Below are 23,070 nucleotides of genomic sequence, written 5' to 3' on the forward strand. Positions count from 1 at the left end.
GGTTGTATTGGCCAGGACTCCATTGCCCTGAAATAGCTTCAGAACCTCCTTTGTTGTGGGGACCTGCCTCTTAGGTCTAGTGAACAAATTGTAGTTCTGTGGTTCTTGAAACATTCAAGGGATGTGCGTCTCCTGTCCAAACAGCTGCTCACCATCAAAGGTTATGTCCATGAGGGTTTCCTGAGACACCAGTGGAACACATTCAAGCGTACCGGTGCAGCATGGCAGCTAAGCCAATGAATAAAGTCACAGTTCTAGTGCAGGCCACCCTTCACAATTTGTTTGGAATCATATAAACTTTTATTGAGCAAATTGGCACATGGCTTTTTCACATAGTCTGGTAAAATGGTGACTACGTTTTTGCCAATAAGGCATCAACATTTCGATGTTTAATTTTCAGAGGCCAGAGGCAGAGACTTTAGAGCCCAGAGAGGCCAGATTTTGATCCTCTATAAGAATGTGCCATTGGCTAGTCATTTTGCTTCAGGTTTCAGGAAGAAGCTTTAACTTCTAACCTTTCTGGAGAGGGGTGAGATGACAAATTGTGGGTCACCCAGGACAGATCTATATCTTGCTAATTGTATCTATGTTAAAATGATACGACTTGGCCTCAATGGAAGGCAGAGGCAATTCTAATACTTCTGCGTTTCATACCACAGTGGTGAATAAAGAGACTTCATCAAAAGGAGGACAGAAGGGTAAGGTTGTCCCTTTCTGGTGAAGTACCCAGCAACTTCATTTTCTAAATGAAGATACAGATCAGTTTTATAGTGGGAAAGAGGTTATCAGCCTCAGGACACATTTGGTCATGGCCATAATCCGGATTATGCACTGAAAGGGCATCTGACACTGAGCTAAACAATTCTACTATCCAGGTGACTCTCTAAACTCTAGGACACTGTTCCACCAATGGTTCATCACCAAAACATGCCTTTACTTTCACTTTTGCCAACTGGATAACCTTGTCTGACTTCAAAGGCTTTGAGGGCAAAGTTGTAGCCAACTATCCAGACAATGTCGATGTGGACACTAAAGGAGACTCCGACAAAGCTGCAGACAGCACCCTGGCAGATTTCAGCGACTTCTTAGGTACGGAAGCCCATTGAGGGCGGAGTTAAAGGTGTCTCAGTCAGAGCTGCTGGAGTTCATCAAACCACAGGGACTGGGCTTACCCATAGGAGAATAGCCCAACGGGGTATAGGAGCCATCCGTAACAAATCGAGCATTGCCAGCTGGAATGATTTGACCTGAGCAGGACCAGGTAAGGGAATCTTATTTTCTGTAATGTCTGGATTTTTTTTGTCGATGAGTAAGAAGAGTCTGGTATGGAGAAACCGCTTTGAAACAGCCTGTGAAGGGGTCAGTTTCTTCAAGCAAGACAATCTATCCTTCTTATGCTATTTTTTATGTTTTTCTGTGGGAAGATCTTTTTGTAGCAGACTGTGCCCTTTAAGGAGACTACCAGAAGGCAAAGGGGAATTCTTTGGCACATCCCTGCGGGCTTTACAAAAAACATTGGGCCTCCCACTTCCTAATAGCTTTAGAGGCCAATGTAGTGCATGAGCTGCATCTGGTTCTGAGCTGAAATACTACACGTAGATGTTTTGCAAGTTTTAGAAGAGCATTTTCTTGAGGCATCTGTAAAAGGTCTTTAAACCTGAGATTTCTGGAGGACATATTTGACCAAGTGGCTGTCAAAATATTGAGGGATTTTAGACGTAAAGCTGCAGGAGGGTCCCAAACCAGCATCTAACAGGAAGAAAACAGGACACAACATTTGGCTCCTAAAGAACAAATTACTTACCTCTGGTAAAGCCTTATCTGGTAAAGATTCTATCTAGTAGTAGATCCCTTACAGTTAAATAATGCACAGGCGTTAAGACTGAAACTGGAAAATCTTGAGCAGTACATCTGCGTGCCAGTAGGTGGCACCAATCTGAATCGTAGTTGTTGCACGCACCAGATGTGATGTGAGCAGTGCCTATATAAGTGCCACCCCAGCGCGTTGACATCAGTTTCTTTACCGGACTGCTTCTGCACCAGAACCACAGAGCCACACCAGAAGGCTGAAGGGCCATGTGTAGATGCTTAAGGCCTACAGGGATTTCTGAAAGTGAGGAACTGATTTGCAGAACAGGGAGAATGGGTGGGTCAGAAAGGAATCGGTGGCTAGATAGAGTCTCTGTGTTACCAATGGTAAGTAACTTGTTCATCCGATCAAGTTATAAAGCCATAGATTCCTTATGTTAGAATTGACCCCAAAGCAATACTTCCCCGGAGATGGGACTGCTAACCGACTCAGACCAAAAAGTCCTGGAGGACCGAACTGGCGAACAGCCAATCATGACGGACCTGGCTGACAAGGCAGCAGTGTTTGGCACACACGTGCAAGGATGCCCACGTATCAGCTTGACAGACATCAAAGACAAACTCCACAAGCTAATGCAGTAGACGCAGCTTTGGTGGAATGACCCACAAACCCTTAGGGAGATGCTGCTTGGTTAATGCACAGCAGATGTTTATGCAAAGTACAATCCACCTGGAGATGGTCTGTTTCTGCACTGCCTTCCACTTGTTCACTCCAGTGAACCCAAAAAAAGAGCGGATCATCCACCCTATGGTCTTTGATGCCATCATTATTGAACAACTCAATTTTGGGGTCCAAGCATGGTACTGCTCTTCCTCCTAGGAGGAGTGAGGCATTGCACAAGGTCAGTAGCGTGATGCTTTGGTCGACATGGAGAGGTGTCACAACCTTCAACAGAAGAGAGGCACAGATTTAGAGAACCAGTTTGTCTGGTAAGAAACTGGTATATGAACATTGAATAGAAAGAGCCTGTAGCTAGTTGATCCTTTTGGCTGATGTGATGGCCACCCAAAAAACTGTCTTGATGGACAAGAGTCTTCAAGGGCAGCTATGAATGGGTTCAAAAAGGAGAACAGAGCAAATAGGTTAAAACTAAATTTAGATCCCACTTAGGGAAAACAAAAGGTTTGGGACGTAATAGGCTGAAGTCCTTTAAAAAAATGTGACACAATGGGCGAATTAAACAGGGAGAGTTGGTCCAACAACTGAGAGAAAGAGATGGTCATAAAATATCCCTTAACTGTGCGCAGAGCAAGTCCTTGCAGGACTATGGACAAATCAAACAGCAACAATCAAGACAAGGGTAATCAGAAAGTGGATTAACATGTTTTTCAGCACACCAAGCTAGAAGCTTGTCCCAATGGCATGCAATGAACACCTGGCTGCCAAGATGATCTCATATACTTCTTTTGGGAGATCGAAGACTCGACTGCTGCTGCTCAATCTCAATTCATGACGACAAAGAGTCAACCAATCAATCAATCAGTGTTTTATAGAGCGTGCTACTCACCCGTGAGGGTTTCAAGGCCCTTGGGGAATTAGGAGGGGGGTGGAGGGGTGGGGGGGGGAGAGACAGCTCCGGGTCAGTCAAAGAGACAGGTCTTGAGGTCTTTCCTGAACGTGTGGAGGGTTGGGGAGCATCTGATGTTGACCGGGACCTACTTCCAGGTTTTGGCTGCGATGTAGGAGAAAGCTCTCCCGCCCGTTCTGCTTCTGCGGATGCGAGGAACTTCTGCCATGGCAAGGTCGGCGGAGCAGAGGTTCTTCATGGGTGCGTGGAAAGATACTTGGTTGTTGAGGTAATTGGGCCCGATGGTGTTGAGGGATTTGTAGGCGTGGGTGAGGAGTTTGTAGGTGACCCTCTTCTCGATAGGGAGCCAGTGGAGGAGTTGTAGGTGTTGGGTCATATGTTCGTGGCGCGGTGTCCCTAAGACGAGCCCGGAGGTAGCGTTTTGGATGGTTGGGAGCTTGCTTAGAAGAGTTTTGTTGATTCCGGCGTAGAGGGCGTTGCCGTAGTCAAGTCTGCTGGTGATGAGTGAGTGGGTGACGGTCTTTCTGCAGTCGGGGGGGGGGGGAATGGGGGGATCCATTTGAAAGTCTTACAGAGGATGTGGAGGCAGTTGTAGCTGGTGGACGAGACAGCGTTGATTTGGCGGTTCATGGAGAGGGAGGAGTCGAGGATTATGCAGAGGTTCAGAGCGTGGCTTGTCAGGGTAGGTGGGCTCCCGAGGGCGGAGAGCCACCAGGTGTTGTCCCAGGCGGAGGGGCAGGGTCCAAGGAGGAGGACCTTGGTCTTCTCGGAGTTGAGCTTTAGGCAGCTGTTCTTCATCCAGGCTGCTAAGTTTCTCATTCCTTCCTTAAAGCGGAGTCTGGTGATTTCTGGGTTCATGGTGAGGGAGAGGATGAGTTGGGTGGATGAGCAATGGGGGCCATGTAGATGTTGAAGAGCGTCGGGCTTAGTTAAGATCCTTGGGGTACTCCGCAGACTATGTCAGTGGGGTCGTAGAGGAAGGGGGGGTGGGGTCTGACCCTCTGGGTTCTGCCCGGAGGGTAAGGATTGGATCCAGTCGAGGGCAGATCACTGTATTCCCGCGTTGTGGAGTCTGGCGGCTAGTGCGCGATGCGAGATGGATTCGAAGTCTGCGGAGAGGTCTAGGAGGATGAGGGCTGCGGTGTGTCCCTGGTCGTGCAGCATGTGGATGTCGTCGGTGGCAGCGAGGAGGGCGGTCTCGGTGCTGTGGTTGCTGCGTAAGCCGGACTGGGAATTGTCTAGGATGCAGTTTTCTTCGATGAAGGCGGTCAGCTGGGCGTTCACGAGTGTTTGTGGTGACTTTAGCTACAAACGGGAGGAGAGATATAGGCCGGTAGTTCTTCAGGTCAGTAGGGTTGGCTGTAGGTTTCTTGAGGAGGGGTTTCACCTCTGCGCGCTTCCAGTCGTCAGGGCAGGTGCCGGATATGAGGGAGGAGTTGATAGTATGTCCTAGTTTGGGAGCGATGGCAGTGGAGGCCCTGTGGAAGATGTGAGGGGGCAGGGGTCCGTTGGAGCGCCTGGGTGTGTCTTCTTCATGGTTGAGGAGGTGCGCAGGTTAGGGTGTAGGACCATGCACTGTTGCTGCAATAGATCAACCAGAAGAGGTAACCTGATCAGAGGAGTGATCCTCATGCTCAGGAAATCGGGATACCATACTCTCTGTGCCCAATTCGGAGTCGCTAGGATGACAAAATAAGACTCTGGGTGTCCGTCACCTTGGAAACTCCAATGTGCAGAAGTACTGACACTACACATTCGCTGTGGTGGCAAATAGATCTAACCAACGTTCTCCACAGTCACGAAAGAGACCTTGCACCACCTCTGGTTGGTGACGCCATTCGGGGTGGAGTTCATCGGCCCTGACTTCAGAGAACCCGCCAGGTGTTGTAAGACCAGAAAAATGTCCTGATGTTTGTCATGTCCAGAGGAATAGGGCATCCTGTAACACAGGCCACGACCCCCCTGTGCCCTGTTTGTTGCAGTACCACATGGCAGTAGTGCTGTCCATGAACACATGAAGCAGGCTTTCCTTGACGTTATGTTGTTACTCTAACTTATATTGTGTGCAAATCACCCCAGGGGCGGAGGCGGCCCTAGATTGAAGATTGTGGATGAGATGGGCAGCAGTGTTCTGCACAAGTTGAAATTTAGAGAACAGCGACTCATTTACAGAGACCAGCAATGAATTACCATAGTCTAATCGACTAACAACTAGAGCCTGCACCATTGCTTTCCTCAGTGAAAGTGGAAGGAAAGGGAAAACTCAACTCAGCAAGCTGAGTGTGTACAAGGAGATGATGGACACAGTCTTCTCTTTCCAAACGAGGGCTTGGTCCAAACGGACATCAAGATTTTTTACCATTTTATTGGGCAGTGTGGGCCATGTCAAGTTCTGAGAGCCACTAATTGAAGGTCCAAAGCTGTTGGGCCTTGCCGATTAGCATAATTTTCGTTTTACCAATATTCGGCTGGAGGCAGCTCTCTCTTATCCAGCTGGCACTTGCTTTCACCCCAACTGAGAAGTGTATTTTCGCTATGGTTAGATCGTCATCAAAAGAGATTATTAGCTGCATATCAGCAGCATAGCACAGCACATCAAACCCAAACGATTTGATTAACTTGGCCAGCGGGCAACATAGATGTTATGAAGAATAGGGCTAAGAAATTAGCCCTGCGGTACCCCCTAGTCCAGCTTCATGGGGCGGGATTTATAAGAACCCAAGGTTATAGTCTGTGTTTTCTTGGTAAAAAAACCCCACAAACCACTGGAATGCTGTGCCGTAGATTGCAATCTGTTGTAGCCTTCGAATCATCGAATCACAGTGTCAAAAGCCGCAGTCTAGTCCAGCGGCACAAGCAAAGATGAATTATTAGCGTCAAGGGAGCATCTAATATGGTCAGTGACAGCTACCAAGGCTGTCTATGTACTGAGAAAAGGTCGGAACCCAGATTGTAATGAGCCCAGAATCCTTTTGATCTCAAGATACTCCATAAGTTGTTCATTAATTTGACCTTCCAGCAGCTTGTCCAATAAAAGAAAGTGCAAGATAGGTCGATATTTGGTCAGATCCATAGATGACATAGTGGCCTTCTTTTGAATAGGTATCACTTGAGCTGATTTCCAAAACAAGGGAATTTTCCTGGCGCTCACTGATAGATTGAATAGTGAGCATACAGCAGGGACAAGCTGATTAGATACAAAAATGGAGATCCAAGGGGGCAGATGTCCAGAGGCGATCAAGATTTTGCAGAGGCAAGCGTTTTCTGAGTGAACTCCGGCAAGAAAGCACTAAACATGCTTAAGCTAGTGGCACATTCAGAAGAAGTAAAGTTGGAATTAGTCCCCTCGCGTATTCGAATAGATTTGCTAGAGAAGCTCGGATAGATGCCTTCAAAGTGATTAGCCAGCGAATCACAAATCTTGTGTTACCGGGTATTTCTTGGGAACAAGCACAAGAGTAAAAAATTATGTTAAGTACTTGAATTAACTCTTTAGAAGAGCTCCTTTCCTAGCGAATATGATCAGAGAAATAAAACATCCGGGCTCTTTTGATGTTACGATGGTATGCCGTTAAAGATGCTTTATTGGCTATGGTATTGGTCTGGCACCATCTTCTCTCCATTTTTTACAGGAGGGTTTCTCTACATTCAATTTCGTTTTATACCAGGGAGCATGGGTTTTGTGTTTAGAAACTGGGCCAGGTGGTTTAAAAGGGGCTACCTTGTCAAAAGCTGCATCCAAGGCTATATGATATTCTAGTAGCACGTGATCAACATCTGGATATACAGATTTAACAGTGAACTCATTCTTCAGCGTAGGAGTCCTGGGTCACTTTTTGCCAGTGTCTAGATAGGTTTTTACGGTCCTTATTAGTTTTAACCTTCACCACTGATTTGGGAATCTGGAAACAGATTAATGAATGGTCCGTCCAGAGTAAGGGTGGAGGAGGTTCACAGGTTAGGGATACGGAATTAGTAAAGATTAAATCTAATGTATGCCGTGCAACATGAGTAGGTCCATACACTTTCTGATGTAAGCCAAGCAAGGTTAGATTTTGAAATACGCTGTGTAACCTCTGTTTTTTGGGAATCTTCACAATGACAAATAAAGTCCCCCACAAAAGGAATTGTTGAGATGTCAGAACATGGGTTGCAATGTATTCAGTAAGGTACTGACAACTTCTATTTGGGCCCTGGCAGACAGTACACTAATGCACTTCTCCAACAGTCCTTGGAGGAAAGTTCGAGCTTAAAAACATGAATCTGAGCTCGGTCCACATGGAGGGTGTTTGTGAGTGAGAGTTTAATAGTATCTTTAAAAACAATAGCTATTCCGCCACCTTTCCTGCCTGTCCGATTATTGCATACGATAATTGTCTGTGATGACAACAGTAATATCTGGTAAGCCAGTTGACCTCAGCCAAACATGGTGATGAAATACAAACAACGAAGCAATCACTCAACCCAGCGTGTCTGTCATGTCCAGTCTGCAGCGTATTGTGAACTTTAGTGCATCCCTGCCACGGCAATAGCCTGGTTAAGGATTGCTCGGGCTTCCTACGACACCATGGGTAGCACTTGTAAAACCGAGTCTCATACTGTGTGGGTATACAATCCTAAGAGGCAAATGGGTGTTCACTGACCGCAGTGCAAGGCTGGTGGAAGAGAATATCTCATTACCTAAAGGTATCCAGTCTCTTGGGATTCCCTGACCATTGGTGTGGTAGGGACCGTAACATTGTTGACTTTAAATATGGAGGTCTACACCATCGTTCTCTCATGACTGGTGTGCTGGGTAAGGAAATTTGGATCCTTAGGAACGGGGCGGTGGGCGATCATCCCTTACACAGGGGCGCTTGCACAGGGCTTGGCCAAGGACCCAAGCACATACCATACCCTCGGAGCTTCTTTACAGGCAACACCATCACGGTCTTTTACACTTCGGGTACCCGCTGGCTTCTCCATCCCCTGCACCAGAGCTGCTTTCCACCACCATTATGCATGCATTCACTGTAATGATGTGGAACGTCAATGGGCTCCTGGACTGCATTGTGAGGGGTGTTCTTCGACACCTCAGCAATTCTGATGCTACAGGAAACGCACCTGCAGGGAACAAGCTGCCCATTTCTTGCCCAACGGGGTTAGGACAAGTTGCGTCATGCTGGGTATTCCCAGGGCTCTTGAGGAGTAGCTATACTTTTTCACAAGGCCCTGCACTTGGTGGTGTCCACAGTAGCTTATGATACACAAAGGCGATATGTGATCATGGAGGGATTCCTAAAGGGTACCCCCTGCAATGTTATCTGTACATGTCAACGTCCCAGCCATTAGCTGGCTCTACACTGACAACTCTTTGGAAACTTCTCTGCCGTAAGACGGTAACAATTGTTGGGTGGCTACTTCAATGATATCTTGTCCAACCAAGACTCTCGGAGAGCTACCGGAGTTCCACAAAGGACATCGATGGGCAAATGGCTTGGGTCTCAGCAACGTTTTGGAGAATTTGGAATACTCATTTTTAGGTTATGTGTTCCAGCATGTGGCGGCTTAATGCTTGGATCTTGATAAACAATCTCTCTGTTATCTAATAACCCAACTTAAATGCTAAAGTACTGCTATTCACCTTTGGACAGTTTTGGCTCGCCTGGTCACCCGGAGCAGTGCGGCTTCATCCCGCACTGGAGTATGCAACACTGTATTACATGAGTTCATCTGGCATTGGCTCACTTCCGCTCCCTAGGTGGCTCTCAAGCGCATAGATTTTGAGGAGGCTTTTAAAACCCTGCATTGGTATTACTTAAAATGGGCTTCGGCCCACGCTATCTAGCCTACATTAAATATCTATGCAACTGCTCAGGTAAGAGTCAATGAAGCCATGTCTCCCAAATTTTCCTATTGAATGGTTACCAGATAGGGCTTCCCCCTGTCACCTCTTATATTTGCCTTGCCCATAGAGCCCCTGGCAGTCTGGATACGCAGTGACGCACAGGCATGGGCTTTTAACTGGGGCCTTGTGATGCAAGACAGGATTGCCCTTTACGCAGACAATGTTCTTTTGTTATCTCAACCCGCCATCACAGGGCTCCGCTTGTGCCAGATCCTGACCTCTTTCAGGTCAGCCTCCGGGCTACGGTTCAACTGGGACAAATCTCTCCTTGTCTCCTACTTGGAGACCAATAAAAAGAGACCTGGCAATCCGGCCTCTCAATAGGTCGCCTATAGCTTTCTTCATCCAAGTGTTCACATGTTATGGGTACCAGACCTTACCTGCGGCTTGAATCTTCAACCCTTGGTCCTGCGGGACTAAGAGGATTTGCCCAAATGGTATAGATTGCCCCTTAATCTCAGACAGAATAACCTCGTTTAAAATTATGATACTTATCCAGTTGCTATATGCACTCCAGAAGTCCCCCCTTTGGATCCCACAGACTTGGTTTAGTAGCCTAGTCACGTCTATAAAAAACAGTTCCTATGGACCCATAAACCCCCCCAGGGTCGCCACTGGGAAGTGTGTTCACTCCACTTATGATGGCAGGCTGGCCATGGCAGACAACCACCTCTACTACACACACCTTTGTAGTAAAAGATGGGCTCCATGCAGTTTGGGAAGACCCAGTGTATCAAGGAGAACAGGCCTTAATTGGAATAGACAAGATAACAGATGTTCTTGAAAGGTCACCCATCCTGGAATGTCTCCCTGAAATCCCTACTGTGGTACTCCAATCCTGAACGGCACAGCAGCATGGGACTGGCTCGGAGGTTATCACTGGCCACTAGCTGTCGAGTCTGGATAGTTTTTGGGGATGGAGCCAAATAGGGATTGTTCATCTGGGAGGAAAACCACAAAAATCCTTCCAGGATCTTCAGATCGAATTCCACATGCACAAATCCCAATTCTTTTTGTACTTGCACGCACTCTCTGAATACCAGGAGACGCTAGGTGATGACCCCAAATATAGACCAATGGAATCTCGCCTCCTTATGAGTCCACTGAGGAAGAATGGGATCGCTCGAATATCGAAGACTTTAGTTATACACGCCCCTTTGGAGCCCGAAGGGGATTTCTATCACAGAGCTTGGGCCTGCCTAGACATAAGCCAGTAATAGTCACAAATAACCACCACACTTTCTGGAGTGGGTTCACATATCAAGGACATGGGAGGCCCCCGGGGGAGAGGACACTGGTGGGGTTGGGCACGCTGCTGGCCAAACACTGGAGAGGCCCCAGAGGGCCATCTCTCACGTGTTGGAAGAGGGGCACGGACTGGGTCGCTTAAACAGGAAGAAATAATGTATAAAGCACGTGGCTGCCCACGTAAGTATGACAAGGTTTGGACTAAATGGATGGCTTACCATAACGTTGTGGGTGAACCTGATATGGACAACCACGAATGCCTGGGACTTAAGCCTTACAGGCCTGCAGAGGGAAATGTGTTTTGTGAAAGAAAATATGTCTTTTATGCTTTTTTGTTGAGCTTAATTACCCATGTCAAAACCTAATAAACATTTTACTACTTAAAAGAAATCCAATTGGCAAATCCATTGCCATATGTTCCCGCTAGTTGACCTACACTGCATTGAAATTTAGAAAGCACTAATGGCCCCACGTGAAGACAATGGTGAACCCCTGACCTAGGATAAGGGGGAAGAAACATACTTACCACACACACACGATATCTTTTTGTCTATCTTTAAAACAAGGCCAGGAAAGACGACTACATTTACTTTGGTGAGAAATGGAATACAGTGGTATGTAAGGAAATTGGGGTCACATTGTGATGAGACAGGCATAATGGTATAGTTAATTTGGTAGGTCAAATATATGATTAGCATCTACAGAGATGTTTATTTTATGCTAACAGTCTTGCCGTAGTTGGATTTGTGCGAACAAACAAATTTGAAAGATAAAAAGCCATGTGCACTAAGATTTCTATACCCACAATGACTATCTCAACAATTCATCACGGTAGCCTGTAACAAGGACAACTGAATTTAGGAACAAATGTTGATGCTGCATCATGCAAAACATGCAACTTGTAGTAAGGAGTAGAGGTTGTGGTTGTCTCGTCATTTTATGGTGCTTACCTGGGAGAGGTTTAGGAGGTGGCAACTTTGGATTGCTGCTCGGAGTATGAACACTGCAGATCTTAATAAATCCAGCCATCAGCATAATCAGGGCAATCCCCATCAGCAGCACTGCCCACCAGTGAGCCTGCAATGAAATTATGAACACTCAACTTTTGTTTTTAATTTACAAAGCAGTACAACATGCATTTTAGTGTCTGGATATTATATCTAAGACTACCAGGATAATAACAGTTTTTTAAAGGCGTTGCATAGAAAATACAACTGCATCGAGGGTTGTGGAAAACATGTATTAGACAAGAACAGGGTTATAAATTGACATACTTGCCAACACAGGTAAAATTGTTCAGTTTTTAAAACTAACCGTTAGAATAACAAGGACAACAAGGTAAACAATGAGACACAACTTTAGTCACAGTGAAGACATCGCAGGAAATTGCATGTTATGTTGTTCAGATTTGTAGAGGGCACTATAATCCGGAAGGGTAACCTAGTGCATAGAATAACATGGCACTGGAAGTACTACTTCCACTGCAACTTCACCTGTATGTTTCGTCAATGGAATGGGTTGAAACCTGCACTAATCTGTAGCACATGGTGAACTGAAATTCTGTATTTACTACTGCTTTCTGTTTCTTTGGAAAAATGCAATTAAATTTGTTTGGGAAAAAAACCATGGCACTGGATTCAGATCAGAGAAAAATACATTGTGGGTTACAGTAGCAGATAGATATCCCGAGTACACCATACGTATGTGATACCTACCCCTTCCACCTCTGCAAAAGATTCTCTTCCTGGGTGACGTAAAGCTACAGAGCCTGATTTTCTCAACTTAGAGTTGGGGTGGCCAGGAAAATATAAGTGGCAGAGATACTGGCACAACCTACAAACTGTTCCCTGAGATTTGCCTACTAGGCTTATAAAATGGTGAGATAGAGATCTAAAAAGACAAGTTCTCAAAATTGCCTTTATTCTTGATAGGCCCAGGATTGCTGACTGGAGAAGAGGTGCTGCTAGATGGTCACCGGAGAGTATGAGACTGTGAGAAGGCTGGGATCTCAGAAGAATGAGGCTGGCCAGATTAATGTCTGGAAAGCTTTCCAATCAGTTCAGGCTAGGAGTTCGGATGCCCACCTGGCCCCTGTGGGAGACTTGTTTTTCAGTGGCTAGCGGACTGACTGTGGAAATACCCCATTGCTGTGTGCAGTTAGTTTGCCTTCAAACAGGAGAGAAGAACTAATACCCGACAGAGAAGATGGCCAAGTCTCCTTGGGCTCTTTCCAGCAGATTTCCAAGGTATTATGATGGACACTGTATGTCATCTCTCATTTATTGTTTATTATACATATATTTGCACTCTTACTGTTGCAATTCCAATGCACAATCCGGAATACGGTTGTATATATACTTGCAAATGTGCGTACAAACAGTGCCCTCAATGCCAACCTGAACAACTCCGCTTTATCTTCTACATAGAGTATTAACATGCAGTGCATGACACTATTCAATACCAAGGGTCTAGCTGTACAATATCAAAGATGGAAAACATTTAAAATAAATGTAGTGCAGTGTTAGGAGTCAGTAAGGATGCCAGTAGCTGCTACGAGGCATGAATTTCCCTTATTGGGCTGCTTTCAGGGATTTGCTTAGGGAGCTGGTTTTTGTCTCAAAACAAGTTCAGTGTGCAGCGTCCTCACAAGTAGCAGGATGACAAACAAATATGCAGAAAGCAGTTTTGCTAATCTAATAGCATTTTGTGATGCTCTGCACAGAAATGGTGTGATGGAGATTTCAGGTTGTAGGGGAATATATGAGAAAGGTTCCAGTTTTGGCAGTAGTTCCCCCGTTGTGCTGGATCAGACTAGGGAGAGTCTGCTATAAAACACACACACACACACACACACACACACACACAAACATATATATTTTAAAATAAATTCTGCAGAACATTATACGATTATTGCAAGTCACCTACAAGATATGTGACCATGCAGAGAAATGAGGTCAAAGTCAGAGGTCATGGAACTCCAAAGTTAATTGCAACTTGCTTTTAACATATGGTAGATAGTAATTTACTTCTTATAATGCATGGTCAGACCAGTGCCTCTTTTTTTAAAAGTATTTATTGAATTGTTAAAAGTTTTTGAACGGAATAACTGTTGGGTGTAATGCTGAACCCAAAGTGGACAAAGTTAGAAACATGCCAGTGTCTGTGAGAAATGAAATACAGAAGTCACTATATTGGCAGCATAAGTGTAATTAAACAGACTGAAGCTTCAGAATGGCTATCTCCTGTAGTGGTGAGCAGAAAACCTAATAGAAACATTAGGATATTGTGTGGATTCAAGGGATTTAATTGAGTGCTTAGATCGATGAAAGCCCTCTGTCAAACATCAGTGAAATGTGAGGACTATTAAGTGTGGGACCATTTTGGGCCCTTGATCTTTTGACAGCACCTCAGACTGAGAAATGAATGTCACTGACAGTTTTCACTCCTGGGAGTGCTTTCTGGTACAAAAGATTGCCCTTTAGTGTTAATAGTCTGATGTCTTCCAGCATGCAATGCAAAATTTGTAAAAAAAAAAAAGTATGTATATGCACTGTATCTTATTTTTAAGATGATGCCTCATGATAATTTAATGGTGGTTCCGGAGAGGTCACGGCAAAGGGCATTAATGTTGACTCAAAAAGGTCATCCAGGCATAAGTAGCAGAAAATAAGAAGACTGGACCTTTGGTGGACTGGAGTCAATCTTTGTGCAAAAAATAAAGGAACTATTTGGGGGACGTGCTTGCAGTGACAAGTCACAAAGAACTGTGAAGCATCAGAGTACAATAGTTGACCTACCAGCTAGTCCTTGGAAACAGATACTTTTTTTTTTAGAGGTCGGTTTGGAATGTAAGGAGCATCTCCCAAACATGCCATTGTTATTATGGATCAATTTTCATAATGGCCAGAAGTGAAGTTTGTTACACAAGTGTATCGAAATGAGCAAATTTATGAAGCAATTATTCCTGAAAGAACGGCTTACTCAAGAAATAGTGACAGGCAATGGCGTTCATTTGGCTTCCAGAGATTGAGGATTATCACGAGATTAAACCTATGCACACTTCTGTGAATTTTCCTTAGAGAAATGGCCAATTGGAATGGGAAAACGGGCTGCTAAAAGAAGGTTTGGAATTGACTTTGGGTGAAGGCGTGACTGGAGAAGAACAATCGAGGAAATGCTGTGGGCACATCACATGACCTTGTACAACACTTGTGAAACGTGAAAGTGGTGAACACTCATCGTTTGACAAAATAAGAGGTAGAAAGATGACATCCGGGATTGTGGAATGAAATCTTTTAGAGGTGATGACTGGATTAGAACAAGGTTAAGGAGAAAGCCTTGTAAAAGTTGTTCTCAATTTCCCAATATGGTAAAGGGTGTCGGAGGGTGAAGACATGTTGCACAGTTGTCGGATGGCAATGTCTAGAACAAGAGTAGGGTGACTGTGGTGCTGATTGTGTGGTTGGAAGTAACAATTGAGAGTGGATTAAATAAATCTAGCGGATAAGAACGGAGGGCGTCAATGAACTTCTGCTTTAGCTAGAGCTACTTCTGTTCATTAAAAACCATTGGGAGCTACTGCCGAATAAGGGATTCAATAAATGTAAACACTGCCTTTAGAGTACCCTAGTCCTGCTACAGGGTGCATACAGCATTAATGGCACAGAAGCGGTGTTGAAAAAGGTTTACATCGGGGGTTTCCACAGATCAGTTTTGTCTCTTTGCTTTTGAGACCATGAAAGCGAGAAAGAGAGAATGATGCAGAACGTGAGGAACATAGGAGGACAAGAGAAAAAGAAGCAAGAAAGAAAGAAAGGGAGGAATGTAAGGATGAGAGAAAAGGCAAGAGAGATAGAAAGATACGAAAGAAGCAGAGAAAGTACAATAACTAAATACAACAAGAAAAAGAAAGTGGACAAGAATAATAGAGGGGGAAGAGAGAAAAAAGATACAACCGAAATAAAGGAGTGAACGGAGAAAGAAAGATAGGACAAAGAAATAGAGAAATCAAAAAAGAGGAAAAATAGATGGAGAAAATAGAATAAAGTGCGAGGAAAGAGAAAAAATGAAAGGACAAAGGATAGAATTATTGAGAAAAAGGAGATAGAAAGGTGTAGAAAGAGTTAGAGAAAAAGAAAGCAGAGAAAACAGAAGAAATAAAGAATGAAAGAAGAAAGCAAAATAATTAAGAAAATGCTGAAATGGAAAAAGAAGAGGCAGAGGTAGAAATGAGAAAAAAGAAAACGGTAGGGAAAATAGCAAGCGTAAAATAAAGACAAGAAGGAAAAAGAAAGAAGTTGAAATAGGATGCACAATAAAGGAGGGGGAAGAAAGATGTAGAGTAAAAAGACAGGGATAAAGATAGGAAGAAGATTAAGAGGGAAAGAAAGAGGGGATTAAGAAAGGAGAAAAGACAAAAAACAAGTAAAGAAAGAAGGAGAAGGAAGGAGAGGCGGGAAAGAAGAGAGCATTTTTCAGAGAAGGGTTGGAAAGCGGACAGTGCAGGATGATGTAGACTGGATAGTCTACTATCCAGTCTACATCATCCTGCACTGTCCACTTTCCAGCCCTCACAGAAAGGGGCACAGTGTTGTAAATAGCTACCCTGTCAGGTGGGCAGCTGTATATTACAAGCCTGCTGACAGGCATTTATCATGTGCAAGCTACCCAGTAGCAGCCTGCAAACTACAAGCAGCTTGTGATAGACCTGTTGGAGACCCCTGACCTGGACGGTTCGTCCTGCAGTAACAAAACTGAAAAAAGCAGGGCATTCTGATTGGTCATTGAAAACTTTTTCTCCCATCAGCCTTTTCAGAACTGCAGGATCAGGAGCAGTCAAGAGCAAGCTAATTGGCTTGCCACAGCACAGAACAATGTTTTGGCAGGTATTACAGGACCCAAGAACTCTGTCCTCATGTCCTGAAAATGTTTTTTAACAGTACTACAAGGGGGAGGTAAGAGACACTCCGGCTCCTGGGGGTGACGCAGAAGCCGCTGCTCAAACCCCCAGGTCGTTCCTTTTTTCCTTTGTGGCACAGCTAGTGTAGTGCTTCTGCAGAAGCCGCTGCTCAAGCTTCACCCTCATGGTACCAAGCTAGCTTTCCTGGGAAAGGTTGTATTGTAGCGCAGTACCATCTGGGTGACGCTCGAGCAGCAGGCACCACACTACTTCACCACAAAAGAAACATTTTAGAAAAGTTTGGTAGGGCGTCTGCAGGGAGATGGGTATCCAGGGGGTTTGGGGCACAGCCCCTGGCCAACCCCCTTGCTGTGAAGTTTTCGAACTTCAAGCTGTGTAGCCATGTGGGAGTGGAGGGGTTGGCTATAGGACTGTGCCACAATGATTGTAGGAAGTAATCGATGATGTCATTTAACAGGTCACGAGCGATGTAACGTGAGGTCATAAACAGTTTATGGTGGGTACAAGTTATAGTTAGCTCAGTAAACTAGAACTGGTGAATTAGTGTTTTTTAGATTTTAAACGTTACTTTTATTTTATTTCAACATCTAACTAAAATGTCACTTCAACCTTTTCAGTGAATATATATATATATATATATATATACAAACAACCATTCCCGGCTGTTCCTCGTCTCTTGCCACGGCGAGCCTGTGTGGGTGCCGGACACCCTTAATATACACAAACCGTTTTCTCCCAATATGAAGAAATTCACAGGCTGCTTTTGATGCTTAAAGTGAATTTATTAGAGGCACGAAATCAGCAGCTCCCTACCGACGCGTTTCGCCACTAAGGCTTCGTCACGGGTGACCAAGCCTTAGTGGCGAAACGCGTCGGTAGGGAGCTGCTGATTTCGTGCCTCTAATAAATTCACTTTAAGCATCAAAAGCAGCCTGTGAATTTCTTCATATTGGGAGAAAACGGTTTGTATATATATATATATATATATATATATATATATATATATATATATATATATATATATACACATATATATATATACATATATATATATACACATATATATATATACATATATATATACACATATATATATATATATATATATATATATATACACATACATATACATACATACATATACATACATACATATATATATATATATATATGAATTCCGCTTTTCTCCTTTCAGAGAATGGTTTCCTCGTGCACTCCCGTGTGTTTCAAAATTACACCACACCAATAATTGTCGAATACTAGGTTTATTTTCTTCAGCAACCAGCTGTTTGCTGAAGAAAATAAACCTTGTATTCGACAATTATTGGTGTGGTGTAATTTTGAAACACACGGGAGTGCACGAGGAAACAATTCTCTGAAAGGAGAAAAGCGGAATTCATTTTAACGCGGCGGGTCCTGCCGCGCCTCGCGTGCACCGCCACAGAGCACCCGGAAGCCTCTAGCCTGGACCAGACGGGAGGAGATATATATATATATATATATATATATATATATATATATATATACACATATACATATATATATATATATAAAATGCTATTCTAAATCTTTGTATTAGATCGGGGAAACACACAAGGTTGTACCTGCTATTACTTCACGTTCCTCTAAAAACTGAAGATTTGGCAAGTATGTTGCTAGTTTAGAAAAAAACAGACAGGTCGAATTCTAGCGATATTGCTGTAGATGACAAATGAAAAAGACCAGCACGTTTTTATTAACTCCCAAAGAGACTTGAGGAAGAGATCTCCAACAACAATAAAAAAAACAAAGTAGACATTCAGATAAAAGGCAAACAGCTAAGCTGCTATCGAAATGCGTTCGGGCCGCCTGGGGAAACATAACCATTAGTTTAGAAATTGCAGAGCAGATACTTCCCCAAGCGAAGCAACTCCACAATCTGGCCCTTCGATAAAGTTGTAAACTAAAGGTGGCTAAAAACAGAAGGGACGCACCTTTAACTACAAGCTGCTGCTCATGAATTAAACAAGGAGTATGTCACAAGATCACCACTTGGAAATCAGCAAACAAATCGCTGCACTAAGTCAGGCAGGCACGATTGTCTGCCGGAGAACAGGAAACATTCAATGCTTTTCCTGGGCAAAAGCTGCAGGTGTGACTAAGGGGGAAGGAAAAGATATTTTGTAAATGCATGCTGAAGCGGCATTAGTCATGAGTGTTCATCCTGGTCTTGTGTGGGAACAGACAACACTGTCTGCAATCAGGCCACACACGAGGGCGAAGGATAAGAATTAATCATAGTTTAAATCCAGTGGGGCAGCGAATTGTCCATGCCAACAGGTGTGAGTCACTCAAACAAACTATCATGTGTAGGGTACAGGTGTGTGCTTTGGCTTTACCAGCCCTCTGATCTCTCTGCTCAAGCGCAGGAATATAAACCAGGTAGTCACATATCTTGTAGTTCATCTGCTCCATCACACCTCTGTGCAGTCCTTGGCTGGACAGATTTTCTAGCCCCAATGGTTTATGGTCACAGCCAATATTCATCTGGCGATTCTGGTTTTGCTTCAGTGCAGCTCTTTACAGCAGTTATTCATGTGATAATACAGTGCCTGCCTCGGTGTAACTGCTGCAACTCCTGGCCTTGGCCTCAGGCGAGTGTAGCACTGCCAGTCGGAAGACAGTCTCACAGCATACTGTTGCAGAAACTGATCTTTTTTGCGGAAGACACTTTGTTAGTGATACGATACCATGTTGAGGGGGAACAAAATAGTAAAAGATGGTGGTGGAAGTATTTGTGGTAAGGGATGTGTACAGATTTTTATTATTTTTAATATTCTGTTCTATGGAAAAGGAAAACTGAATACAGGAAAGAGCAGACATTGCTCACAAGAGATTTTGTACTACCCGGTGTAATAGAAATTACTTTAGGGGCAGTTTTCGAAGTAGAGATTTTAGGTTCAAGGTGTTCCAGTGTAGAGAAGATTTAGTTTGTTTCGGATTCACTTTCTTGGAGAGATTTGTCATTTACAGGAATATCGTAAAACTTCTCATCAGTTTTTTCCTAAACTAACAACGTACTTGCCAAACCTTAAGATTTTTTTCGTTACTAAAAACGTTGCAGGAAATATTTTAACAAAACACTTGCTGTAATTCCACTTGTAATAACAAAGATTTTGGATTCTTACAATATTTACCAACGAATAACAGATGGTTAGCTAATGTATGCAATTCGCCCTAAATGTCAGTTTCCTGGAGCACCTTATGAAGAAGATAAAACATCAGCTGACACGGGTTCAGAGAGAAACAGAAAACATGCAGACACATCCCTAAACAACTTCGAAGAATTTCTTAGTTTAACAGTAGACTAAAAAGGGAAGGAAGTAAAGAAGCATTTACATTTCAAAAATCTTTATGTAAGCGATGCACCTCTGATGAAGTTAGATGTTTGACGCATGTGAATCTTCTGAATAAACCAAGCTCAAGCTACACTGAGTATTTCAAACTGGTCTGATTACCAACAAACACCACCGTTCTAGAGAGTGACCCAACACATGGTGTGCACAGACACAGTTCAGGGCAGGAGCATAACCCATTCTGACGTTTGACTATCAGGAAGAAAGCAATAGGAGACATCTAGACTCTGGTAAACCACCCAGACACAAACCAAGGTACATCACTTACATGCGAATCAAACATTTGTTATGAAAGCCAAACTCTTTTTAGGAAGGCAAGAAATGTACAAGTTGAAACAAAGAAAGCAGCAAGACAAATTATGGGAATCTTTCAACAAATAGACGGAAGAATGTCCAAGTGAACACTTGTTTCAAGAAGGGCATCCAGTGTTCCAGAAAAGATGATTCACATACTGGAAAGGACCTCAAGACCTGGCTCTTCGAATGACCTACGGAGCTGCCCCCCTCTAGCTTCCTGAGACCATCACGGGCGAGTAATGCTCTTTAAAAACCCCGATTGATTAATACTGCAGACATGACAAGGCAACCATTCCAGGGCTACCACAAACAAAATAGATTATGTGGAGTTGTAAATACCAATGAAAAAGCAAAGTCCTTTTACCGGGAAGTTCAAACTTATTGCAGATGATCAGCAAAGTCTTCTATTGGACTTCATGGGGTGAACTTAACCTATCTGCCCAGAGACAAATTACTACAGCTTTTCAACTAGAACTATAATTTTGAATCACTGATAAACAGTCAAGATATGTCATCCAGAACATGCCAAACATTTGTTGCATCTCAAATTTTAAATACATCATAAAAAGTTAACAATGCTTACCACAATCCATTCCGCAATATTTTCATAGAGTTCTGGATTAAAAATGGCTTTCTTTAATCTGGCAAGTGGACCGTCGGCATCAACCAATCGGCAACGCATGAACACATCGCAGTAGCCTTTGAACTCATTACAAGGCGATCCAGGCTGCAGGGTGATGGTTCTGCCAGTGAAATAGGCATTCCATTGAGCAGACCCGGTGCTGCTACATGTATGAGGCTTCACTGAAAATAATGGTAGAGAAACTACATGAAACTGATCACGTTGTAGAAGTAGCGCTGATCAATTTAAAACATGTACATTAATTCATCGACATTAACTTGGTGGTGGAATAGGAAAGCAGCATAAAATTATGCTTCATTTTGTGATCTTTTACAGAGGTGTTTATTTAGCAGCAGACAGATGCATGTGAAGAAAATGGATAATGGGAAGGAAGTATTAGCACTGGGTGTGGGAGCTGGTAGAATGTGTGTCTGTGTGCAGGTGTGTTGTTCATGTTAAGCAGGGCAAAGATGTAGTTGAATAATGGTGCGGTGAGGAAAATTTAGCTTGTCAATGACCATGGTGAGCAGTGGAGAGGACAGTTGCGTATCTGTGCACAATTGCAGAACCGGAGTCCATTGAAAGTGTAAAAAATACATTGTGCATGTATTAAGCACCTTTTATATTGCTGAAACTTAATTGCATGTGCCATTTCTGGGACCGAACCATCAGCAATTCAGGCACATACCATAATACCAAGTATATTGTTATGGTATGTGTATTTGTATAGCATACAACTAACCCTGGCGGGTTCCCTGGCACTCTAGCAGGAACTGTATGGACCGAGGCAGGGTCAGGCTAGGTGAAAAGACATGCCTTTGGGTTTCATGACTTCAGTTTAATACAGAACTTAGGAGGAGGCTTGGATGTGCAGGGACAGAGGTGTCTGGTAGGTTTCTGGAAGTTTATTGAGTTGTTGAGGTACGTGGGGTCAATGTTGCATAAGAGTTTGTATGTGTGCATGAGGAGTTTGAAGAGTTCTTGTTAGTGGATTAGTAGCCAGTAGTGCTCTTTGAGATGATGAGTAATGTGAGTGCAGGGAGAGAGGTTGAGGGCAAGATTGTTCACTGACTTTTGCATGGTCTAGTCTTCTGGTCAGTAGAGCATTGATTCCAGCAATTGTGATCAGAATTTGAGAATTACATATATGCACCTACAGAGTATCTGCAAATAAAAAAAATCTGGGAGTGGAAAAACAAGGCCTTGTTTTTCCTTCTATTCATGTGGCGCCAAACCCTATAAAATCATGGCGAGTGCCAGGTAAGGAGGGCCCAGCAATTGCACAGCCAACAGTTCTCAGCAAGATGAGGCCACAGAGGTACAACATTTTTGTACAAAACTGAGTATACATCAAATATAAAATAAAAATATCAAAAGGATAAATTTCACTTTACAGTCATTTTAGTCTATGTTACTACCCTTGTTTAACCTGCGGGTAAGCCGGCTAACTTTCAATTTCCATGCAGTCCACCCTATTCACGAATTGAAAAAAGAGTGAAATCATGGGCTTTTTTGTAATTCATGGGCACAGCAAAATTGTGCTACAACTACAGCCCAAATTCCCTCCGCAGGTGAACCAGAAAAACAGCCGTTTTTAAACGTTTACGCCGTTTGTATACTTTTTGTGGTACTGCATTGTAAAACGAGGTCAAGAGAAAGACAAATACCAAGTGCCTGTAATCTTGGCAAATAGTGTCATTTCCCGGCTCCGCCTTGGACCTTCTTTGGTTAGGGAGAACCAGAAAAATTGGACAGTTTGTGGTCTGGGTGCAAAATCAAGCATTGCGCGTTTTTTTAGTATGTGTAGGTAGTCTGAAGTGAATTTCATTGCAATGCACATCCGTAAATTTGCACAGCCCACCTGTCTCTAGTGCGTTAATCTTCATGAATGAACCGATAATTTCCTTAAAAATTAAGCTAAAAAAACAGCACCAGAACAAACTCCAATACCATGTTTCGCAATCCATCTGCAGAGACATTGACAATAAACTGGTGAAGATACTTAAAATATTATAATCGATTACTCCTGTATCCAGCAAATCTTACTTCTTTCCATGCAGCACACATGGCATAACTCTTTGTCATCTTTGCTGTCTGAACTGGCGCACGTGCACTCCTCCAAGTTGTATTTTTCACAGATGGACCCAGCACATTGCTGTCGTAGGGTGAAAAAAACAGCCAATTAGATAAGTATATTGCTTGTTTAGTCATAGCTGTGTACTTTAAAATTTAAATATTTGCTGTTACATAATCCACAAACAAAAATTAACAAAGGCGGCCAGTGAAGGTGGGAACGAACACAC

At 43.5% G+C, this 23,070-nt stretch overlaps 1 protein-coding gene across 1 annotated transcript in view; it reads right to left on the minus strand.

Moving 5' to 3' along the window:
• ADAM10 (ADAM metallopeptidase domain 10) overlaps positions 1-23,070 on the minus strand; it is a 536,961-nt gene that overhangs the window by 14,469 nt on the left and 499,422 nt on the right. The window contains exons 13-15 of the mRNA XM_078685166.1: positions 22,814-22,922; positions 20,729-20,949; positions 11,484-11,610 (exon numbers count right to left, since the gene is read on the minus strand). Of these exons, the coding sequence (XP_078541292.1) occupies positions 11,484-11,610; positions 20,729-20,949; positions 22,814-22,922 (457 nt within the window). The remainder of the gene's footprint in view (positions 1-11,483; positions 11,611-20,728; positions 20,950-22,813; positions 22,923-23,070) is intronic.

This window comes from Lissotriton helveticus, chromosome 3_2 (assembly GCF_964261635.1).
Source record: "Lissotriton helveticus chromosome 3_2, aLisHel1.1, whole genome shotgun sequence".
NCBI classification, from domain to species: domain Eukaryota; kingdom Metazoa; phylum Chordata; class Amphibia; order Caudata; family Salamandridae; genus Lissotriton; species Lissotriton helveticus.